This window comes from Poecilia reticulata, linkage group LG21 (assembly GCF_000633615.1).
Source record: "Poecilia reticulata strain Guanapo linkage group LG21, Guppy_female_1.0+MT, whole genome shotgun sequence".
Classification (NCBI taxonomy): Eukaryota; Metazoa; Chordata; class Actinopteri; order Cyprinodontiformes; family Poeciliidae; genus Poecilia; species Poecilia reticulata.
The window spans coordinates 2,091,927-2,101,281 of NC_024351.1; the positions used below are offsets into that span (position 1 = coordinate 2,091,927).

A 9,355-nucleotide genomic window follows, 5' to 3' on the forward strand; every position below is an offset into this window, starting at 1 on the left:
GTGTGTGTGTGTGTGTGTGTGTGTGTGTGTGTGTGTGTGTGTGTGTGTGTGAGTATCTGGGGACTGTAGCTCGGCGTTATCTGCTGAGTGACCTTCACTCAGGAACATTTCTCTGCAGAGCCGATCCAGTTCTGACAGCGCAGATAAGTATTCACACCCCTCTCATCCATCCATCCATCCATCCATCCATCCATCCATCCATCCATCCATCCATCCATCCATCCATCCATCCATCCATCCATCCATCCATCCATCCATCCAGAGACGCCAACGTTCTGAACTTGGTTCAGAGATCGAATCCTGATCTCTGAGAACCAACATCTGGTGGAAGGTGGATTTACCAAAAACCAGCCTGTTTGGGTTTAATACTGTTCTGATCTATGCAACCTTCACAAATCACCACCAAAACACACTAAATGCTCTGCTGCCACCAAATCTCACGTCCAGCTGCAGGTTTGTGCTCCTGCTGCTGATGAGGAGCATCTCCATCCCATGTAGTCTTGCATTTCCAGAGAGTGATCTCACTGAGCATCTGATCCGTCTGTAATCTGAGACCAAGTGTCATAAATAATAGAAAGTGTGTAAACTGAGCGATTACTCATCCGACACTAAACTCCGACCAGCAGCGGCTGGACAGACATTCGGTCTGGAGAAACGAAGATCCTTTTTCCTTTCTTTAGGAAGTTTAAACTGGGAGAAAAGATCCGGAAGCAGAAATCTGATCACACAGTATTTCTGTTTGATGGTCTGAAGCAACATGCCAGGGCGGAACGATATCAGCAGTAGGCCTGTCATAACGAGCAATAAATCAATTAATGACACGATAAATTAAAACAACTCAATAATTTCCATTTGCAAAGATAAAAGCTTTTGGCTCAGATAAAGGACAGTTATGTTTACAGAGACTTCATTTCATCTGTTTGGTTTATTTATTTGGGATATTTAAAATGTTTTCCAGTTCCAGTGTTAAACGTTTATTAGGATTTAAGGTTTATTGATCTTTGAGAATCAGTTCCTGCATTATTATGCCATTTACCATCAGGTTACTGGAAAATGGTCTAAAACAAAAACAAGTTTTATCACAACACTTTGTGGTATTACAGTGAAAAAAATGATGGTAGGAACTAATAAATACTTCATTTTTATGTGACTGAGAGCAACGACAGCCCCACAAACAACTGGAAGCATTATTTGTATCACTAAGCTGCACATTGTAACTATATTTTCATATTTTTCATATGTATTGATGTTTTTATTTAACAAACAGTGAATAAAATAGGAAAACTAAGAATCCCAACAATAAGGAAAGTTTTAAACATCATTAACTGGAATTGATCATGACATTAATATATCAAAATTTAAAATAAATCTCCATTTCTAGTCATAAGGCAGAGCATCAAACCTGTGGTGGTCGGTAAGAGCTGAGACTGAAACCAAAACACGACGTTGCAAATCAAACTTCAGTTCATCTGATCGACTTGTAAACATTTTCATTTTCCGTTTTTCAGCCATTTTCTTCCCTGAATTATATTTCTAGCCGGAGAGACGGACAGATCTTGGTCCAGGTCTCGGTATCACCACCCAGAGACCTTCTGACCTCCAGCAGCAGCACCAACCACCTGATCCACCTGCATCCAGACAGCTGGCTCTCAGCCAATCAGAGCGCAGCGTCGTCTACCTGTTACACGCCGAGTATCACCTGTTGGTCTGGAGGCTTCAGGAAGTTTTTATCTTCTGTCAGCCGCAGGAATTAAAGTGTTGATGGTCGATGCTGCACTTCACAGCTTTGACAGAATATTAACCTTTGACCTTTAGCTTAGCACATTCAGACTCAACATTACCACATAGTTCATCTGCTAATCCATAAATGACTTTTTCTTGACATTTTATCACCATAACAACAGAAATATTTTGATTTTCTATTGTTTGAATCAAACTAATTTATAATTTGAGACAAAAATAACCAATAATGATTTAATAACTTGAAGGTTGAGTCTTTGGCATCGTTTTTCAGGACCTTCAATGCTTTGATGAGTTTATTTCATTTGGGAGAGTTTTTAAATATGAATACTTGGTAATGATCAGCCAGTGGTGTCTGAATTTCTTCACTCGGTGTCAGGATGTGTTTGTGTTTTTGATTTATTGCAGCCAATTCATGCCGCCACGCAGGTCCTATTAGAGTGACTTTGTGATGAAGACGCATTTGGAACCGTCCCTAATTCATCAACTTTTATAAAACAAAACCCTAGTTTCCATCTGAATAAACATAATCCCAGAGCATGATACTACCACTACCATGGTTTTACTGATGTTACTGCGTTGTTTTTGTCCCTGAAGGACCCAAACCTTCAGATTTATTTCCCAGACATGTTCTCCAACGACATCAGGGAGATTTTCGGCAGGTTTGTTTCCCGTCAGAGGAGAATCCATGGAGACGACAGCAGATTATTGACACCCAACACAGCAGCTGTTCAGCGTTGCCATAAGGCTCCCAGCAGCCTCTCTGTTCAGTTTGGACCACGCCTCTTCAGGGGTTTTTCTCCATATTGTTTGTAAATCAGTTCTAAAAAAAAAAAAATCAAAGGAAAATGCTACATGGAGAGCTGAGATGCCTAGCTTAGATGCTAACTGCTAGTGACTGGTGTTTACAAAGCTGCCAATCCAGAAGCCCTATTCATTTCCCTGGGTGCTGATTGGTCTGACCAGCAGAAATAAGGAAGACTGTGGATGCTAGCTTCTGTGGTAGCACTAATGCTGCTAACACTGAGCGCATTGATGCACATTAAGGTATATTTACTGTTTGAAATAAGCAGTTAGAGGCATTTTAGAGGAGGTTTCAACTATGTGTGGATTCTAGCTCTTTGGAACGGTTGTACTAAAAAATTCCAGGCTGTCTTAAACCTTCTCCTGACTGGTACCTTGGATCTCATCCTTTGTAAACTCTCTACAAACGATGGCTTTACTAAATTATCCTACCAGGACATCTGAACTTTATTTATTGTTAATTATAATTCATATTAGTGTGTCTCAAACAAAATGGTGTGCAGCAGTTTGTTGATCCGTTAATATTTTCTCCCTGTGCTTGTTTCAGCTGAACTCTGGATATTTTACGACACGTTAAAGGTGGAAAATGTTGGAAAATTAGAGAATAACTGTAAGTAGACCCCATAAGTAAATTATATATCCCTGAATTTGGGAACCAGAGGAGGATATCTGAACAGGTCAACAGGAGTTCCTGCTGGTCTGGGGCTCCACTGTTGGAGGAATGATTGAATCACCTGATAACTGATTCTGTTATTGGAACCCTTCATCCTGGTTGGGCTCTAAGCTCCTCCTCATCGTTTAATTTGGTATAAATGATCTGGATTTGCGGATGTTTGGGTGGTTGGAGCCTCTGCTCTGCTCCATAAACCTGCTGCAGACCCAGGCTCATAGATTCCTGTTCATTTCCACCACAAAGAGGCGCATCTTCTCCTCAGACCTGATCATCGTTACAAAACACATTCTCCTCCCACAGCTGGACTCTGAGGCCTCCGTCCAGCCAGGACTCACCGACCGCCTCGCCGCCCTGTTCAGGCATCTTTTGTTCGGAAGAGGCGCCTGTTGGAGACCCGATCCCCGCCTCGGAGCTGCGGCGCGGCGGCGCGGAGTCCGCCAGGCTCCAGGCTCCGAGGCTCGGCCCCCGGGATGATGCATGGAGAAAGAGCTCAGTCCGGGTCCTACCTGATCCAGCGGCAGGTTGGTCATCTCGCTGACCGGCTGCAGGAGGCTGGAGCCGGTGCAGGCCGTGGTCCGGGTGCTTTCGTCGGCCATGGCTCCGGCTGCGCTGCTTGGGGTTCCGGCTGCAGCAGCTCCGTGATCCACCGGGAGGCTGCTCTGTTGGTCTGCCTGAGCGTCGTCCTCTTCTTCCTGCTCCTCCTCCTCCTCCTCCTCCTCACCCTGTCTGTCTGCTCCCCCTCCTCCCTCTGAGACCCTCTTTCTCCTCCCTCGTCACCCAGATCTTTACTTTCTCCTCCATCTGTATCCCTCACACCTTCCCGTTTCACCCATCACCTCTCTGTATAAACATATTCTGTTATTTCTCCTGACTCAGTTAGTGAAATACAATAAATTACTGAGAAAAAAACATCAAAAACATTATTTATTTATTTGTTTTTTGTTTTTATTAATTAAAATTGATGTATTTTTTTATTTGAATCGTTTTTCTTAATGTTCTAATATTTCTTTAATTTTCTATTTAAGTATTTTTCAGTATATTTCCATGTTATGGTTTTTTTAAGCACACCGAAAATTGCATATAAAACATAATGTGTTTCTAAAATTACTATCAAATTCTAGTAATTGTAGAGAAAAAGGAGAAAGAAAGAAAGAAAGAAAGAAAGAAAGAAAGAAAGAAAGAAAGAAAGAAAGAAAGAAAGAAAGAAAGAAAGAAAGAGAGAGAGAGAGAGAATAAAGGGAGAAACAAAAAATTGGAATACAGTTTGTAAAACTATTTTTATGCCAAAAGAAACAAACAACTAAAATGCAAATAATGTTTTTTATGCCCTATTTTTATTTGTCTTTAATTTTGTTTAACATTTTTATTCTTATTTTATGCTTATTTTCTATCACTTCTACAGTTATTAGTATATCCTATTTATTTATAGAACAGCTTTTATATTTGAATATGTTTGTGATGAAGCTGGTGCACATTAATTAAATAAAGTATTATATTTTATGCTAAAATGAAAACAACGAAAAATAAATATTCTTTGTAATTGTAATTTTCAAGTGAATTTAATTGTACGTTTCACTTGTTTGATTTATTATTTTAATATTCATTTAACGTTTTTAATTTAATAACACTTAAAATTTCATCCTTTTGTGTTTTTAACCATGTAAACAGGTTTGGTGATAAAGCGGGTATTCACGGCATCGTCCAGCAGGTGGCGGTAAACACCGGAAGGAGCGTCATCAGGAGCACTTCCGTATAGTTTGTTTTGGTCTGTTGTCCTGACAGCAGCGGCTAGCTTAGATCCAGGTGAACATGTCTGCTGCTGAAGATGATACCGAGCTGCGGGACCTGCTGATCCAGAACCTGGAGAACAGCGGAGTTCTCAACAAACTGAAGGTCAGAAATCAGAACCGGAAACAGAACCGAGAAGCCTTCGGGTAGCGGCTTCAGCTTAGCGGCTAGCATCGAGTTGCTAATCTACTGATGAGGCAGTTTAACCAGTTTAACTTTGAAGAAACAGCCTTAGCTAACTGTTGGTTAAAGCTGATGAGTATATAGCAAATTTCATATTATTTTATTTTAGTATATTACATAAAAACAGAAATGAGAATTTAATATTTCCAAAAATATGTGCTTAACATATTTTAGTAGTTATTTTGAGGTCAGACCGAACCAGCACTGGTGGAATAATTTATCCGAACCTTTTAGTACAGCCTGACTTGGAACAGTTCATACTGAACAAGAACTACTTACAAATTCAGTCCAGACAGGCTGAAATTAGTAAATTCAACTCAATTAAAAATCCTCTCAAAGGAAATGAAGTGTTGTCACAGCCCATAAATATGAGTTATGTTGTCATAAACAAATATAATAAAAAAATAACTCCACTGCCTTGTTTCCACTAAGCGGCACGCTGGATCATAAACTTAAAGAGTTGTGGATGGTGTTGCTGTGGGCAGAAAGGATCTCCAGTTGCAGTCAGTCATGCAGCAACACTGAGGAGGCCTCTGACTGAAGATGGCTGCTGTGTGACGGGACTGCAGAAACATGCTAACAGCTCCATATGCAGCAAACTTACCACCTAAATATTTGAAACTTGGCTCACAGCCCCGACCGACTTGAAGTAGTTCTTGTAAATTTTTCATGATTTCTCTGAAATAACACCTTTATATAGGTCATTATGTAATTTGCAAAGAAGCATATGTATTATGCCATTACTAAACGTATGTTTTATTCTCTCTTCTAATACTTTCATCAGCAGCAGAGAAAACGCTGGCTGGTTTTAACAGGGGCCACGTTTTAGCCTCTCCTTCCATCAATTCATCGCAGGAGTGATTCGGCAGAATTTATTTCTGTTTTGCAGTTTAAACTTTTAACCAAACCTACAGTTATAGAGAAGAACAGCCAAAAACGTAAAACTGAATTTGTCTTGAAGGAAATTACTCACTTATTGCACTTTTGTTTTAATAAATCTACAGCTGTGATGTCAAAATTAATTCAGGCTGCCTTTGCTTTATCTTAGCCTCTGGCAGAAATTCACTGATCTGAACATTTGGGCCTATATTGATATTAATGTTGCTTTTTCAGCCAATGTTATACATTATTCTAGTTTTCCTACCATTTCAACGCTGTGAAAAAATGACCACATTGTGATGCTGCATCATTATCACGTGACCAACCTCCTCATGAAACACAAACAGCAGCAAAATGGAAACAATCACAGGTTGAAACGAATTTATCAATATAAATTATTTGGAAATTGTCCTCTAGCTGTGTTAGCAATGGTTATTTTCCATTAATGTGTGTGTTTTTCCTGACAGGCGGAGATGAGGGCAGCTGTTTTTCTGGCCATGGAGGACCAGGACAGACTGGAGGTGAGGCTCCTTCTGGTTTGATCCACAGTTTGTGTTTTTATCAGCTGATGTTCACCTTTATCATGTTTCTCTCAGAACAAAACTCCCCTCATCAATGAAAACCTGAAGAAATGCCTCAACACTAAAGATGGTGAGTTCAGGGTCTCTCTGGAAATCAGATTTATTTTCCCCTCAGGTAAAAATTTACCAGATTTTTAAGGAAATCTGGGCAGGAGGAAGGAAAATCTAAAGAAATGATGGATGATCGTGTTTGCTGTTGCAGTTGTTGACCACCAGGAGGCACTGTTGCACCGTCAGACAGCAGTTTGCTTCAGACCTTTAAGTTTCTGGATCATTTCTCAGATCTGTGTGACGAGCTGKTCTGCTGTGGTTCTGGTTCTGGTTCTGAACCCGTGTGTGTCCCACAGGACACCTGGTGGCCAGTCTCATCATGGACTTCCTGCAGGTGTTCAACCTGGACTTCAGCCTCGCCGTGTTCCAGCCGGAGATCAACTCGGTGAGTTGATCTGCCGGGTGCCGAAGCTGTTAGCGCGCCGTGCTAGCAGCTGTGACTCAGAGCGTCTCCTCTGCGGTCTGTGGTTGTGAACGCTGGATCCCACAGAGAACTCAGCCTGGTTCCGGCTGCCTGAAAATGAAACTGTGAGACCGAGCCAGCCAGCAGGAGAACCGCCTCACGTGTGCAGAGTTTCACATCATTTCTAACTGGACTGACTGGGGATCAGCCTGGTTTTCCACACTAGGTTTTAAAGAGGCAATATTATGTGTTTTCCATGCACATAATGCCATTTTGTAACACAATCAAGTAGCAATGTTACCTTCAGTTGTTTTGAAAATGCTACATACATGAAATGCAACTTGAAATAACTTTTACTTGGATATTTAACGCCTTGAAATTGGGCCTCTGTCTCTTTAAAAACTCCTGCTCTGTCTGAAGCTCCGCCTCCTCCCAACATGGCTCCTCTTTAACCCTTTAACGTTTTTCCAGCGTTGCTCTGAGCAGCAGCTCCTATAATGAGCTCAGCTGTTCCACCAGCTGTTTGCTAATTGCTGCTGGCTAGTCTGAAGGAGCTGAGTGGGGAGGAGCTGGGTCCATTCGCTCTGACTGATCTGAACCTGGAGGGGTTTCTTGTGGTTTTAAGTGTTTGACCTTTGACCCCTTGTGGTTTTAAGTGTTTGACCTTTGACCCCTCTGCAGCTGAACGGTCTGGACAGCCGGGACCTGGTCTGCAGGGAGCTGGGCGTGTCCGATTCGGAGCTGAACCAGAACGCCCCGGTTCTGCTGGAGCTGGTCCGCAGGGCCCGGCGGAGCAGCGACCTGCCCGTCCGCTCTGAGGTGAGATCTGGTTCCAACCCGGTCCGGGTTCTGACCCGACCCGATGCAGCGAAGACTCACCTGACTCATGTCTCTGTTTGTGTTGTCAGGGAGACAGGAGTGGACATGTTGTCAAGGTGAGCTGAAGGTCGGATTCTGTGATTCAGAACCAAATCGAATCATTTGGGCCCAAAGGAAGTAATCTGTTCTAGATCCTAAAGAAACAAAGAAGGTTCTGGAAACCAATCAGAAACAAAATTAAGATATAGATGATTATAAATTAATGGTGTTCTGCGAAGTTTAGCATTTAAATAAAAGTTAAATGTTCTTGTTCCATCGGCTCCCTCTGTTTCCTCGGCAGGATCTCTCCCAGAAACAGATCAGTCACGCTCGGACGACGTTTGACTCTCACGATAAGGTCAGTGCCGCGGTTTAACGTCGGCTTTTTACGACCAATCGCTGACGGCGGTTTCACCTGCGCTCTGTGCTGCCACCTGCAGGATCAGAGCGGCTCAGTCAGGAAGGAAGACCTGAAGTTGGTCTTCACAGATCTGCTGCCCGGCCTCAACAAGTAGGATCCAACTGGTTTCACTGGTCAGATTCCAGTTAGATAGCCAGTAATCCGATGGCTCATCTGTGTTTCCTGTTGTGTTTGCAGGAGCATGCTGGAGAGGTTCGTCGACGAAGAGCTCAACGCTACAGACAGCAGTGAGTCTTTGTTTTCCAGCAGAAGCTAATGCTAAAGTGTTGGTTACACCAGTGTTTTTCAACCACTGTTCCGCGGCACACTAGTGTGCCGTGAGTGATTGTCAGGTGTGCCGTGGAAATTATTCAATTTCACTACGGTACCGTATTTTCCCGACTAAAAGCTGCTACTTTTTTCCTTAACTTTGTGAAGCCCGCTGTGGCTTTTCTGTGGATTTTTCTTCAACCACCAGGGGGCTCTCTAGCAGGAAGTGAACTGAAAATTGTAAATCAAAGAAGAACGCGCTAATTTTAATTTAGAACAGCCACATGCTAGCAGCAGGCACGACGGAGAAATGTTTTCAAACTCGTATGATGCAGCTTTTAAGTTGAGGGCTGTTGATCTGGCACTACAGGAGGGAAATAGAGCCGCTGCACTTCAGCTCGGTGTGAACGAAACCATGGTTCGGCTTTGGAGACGGAGGGCTGCGTCCAGCAGATTTATTAGGACGCAGCCCTCTGCTGGGTCCTAATAAAAAACCGAGAGCAGCTTCCAGTTTTTATTTTATTTTATTTTTTTAATTGAGGGTGCYAGTATGGTGYGCTCTATAGTCCRAAAAATACGRTAATTGGTTTTAAAAGATTTTTTGAAAATGAATTATCTGCAAATAATGCCAAATTCGAGTGTCTGCTGTAGTAGCAGCAGCGGCGTAATCATGTAATGTTCTTACCACTAGATGGCAGCAGGTACAGAGCATTTTACATTAAAAC

The 9,355-nt window shown here is 42.3% G+C and overlaps 1 protein-coding gene across 5 annotated transcripts in view; it reads left to right on the forward strand.

Annotated features, from left to right (window-relative positions):
• Window positions 1-4,885: 4,885 nt before the first annotated feature.
• Window positions 4,886-9,355, forward strand: part of cep43 (centrosomal protein 43) — a 15,762-nt gene continuing 11,292 nt past the window's right edge. For 4 of the 5 annotated variants that reach the window (XM_008397103.2, XM_008397104.2, XM_008397105.2 and 1 more), the window contains exons 1-9: window positions 4,923-5,110; window positions 6,535-6,588; window positions 6,664-6,718; window positions 6,996-7,084; window positions 7,784-7,921; window positions 8,011-8,037; window positions 8,262-8,318; window positions 8,401-8,471; window positions 8,559-8,608. In XM_008397103.2, the coding sequence (XP_008395325.1) occupies window positions 5,027-5,110; window positions 6,535-6,588; window positions 6,664-6,718; window positions 6,996-7,084; window positions 7,784-7,921; window positions 8,011-8,037; window positions 8,262-8,318; window positions 8,401-8,471; window positions 8,559-8,608 (625 nt within the window). In that variant the 5' untranslated portion in view covers window positions 4,923-5,026. Of the gene's footprint in view, window positions 5,111-6,534; window positions 6,589-6,663; window positions 6,719-6,995; window positions 7,085-7,783; window positions 7,922-8,010; window positions 8,038-8,261; window positions 8,319-8,400; window positions 8,472-8,558; window positions 8,609-9,355 lie in introns of all 5 variants that reach the window. The other variant, XM_008397101.2, reaches the window with a different exon arrangement.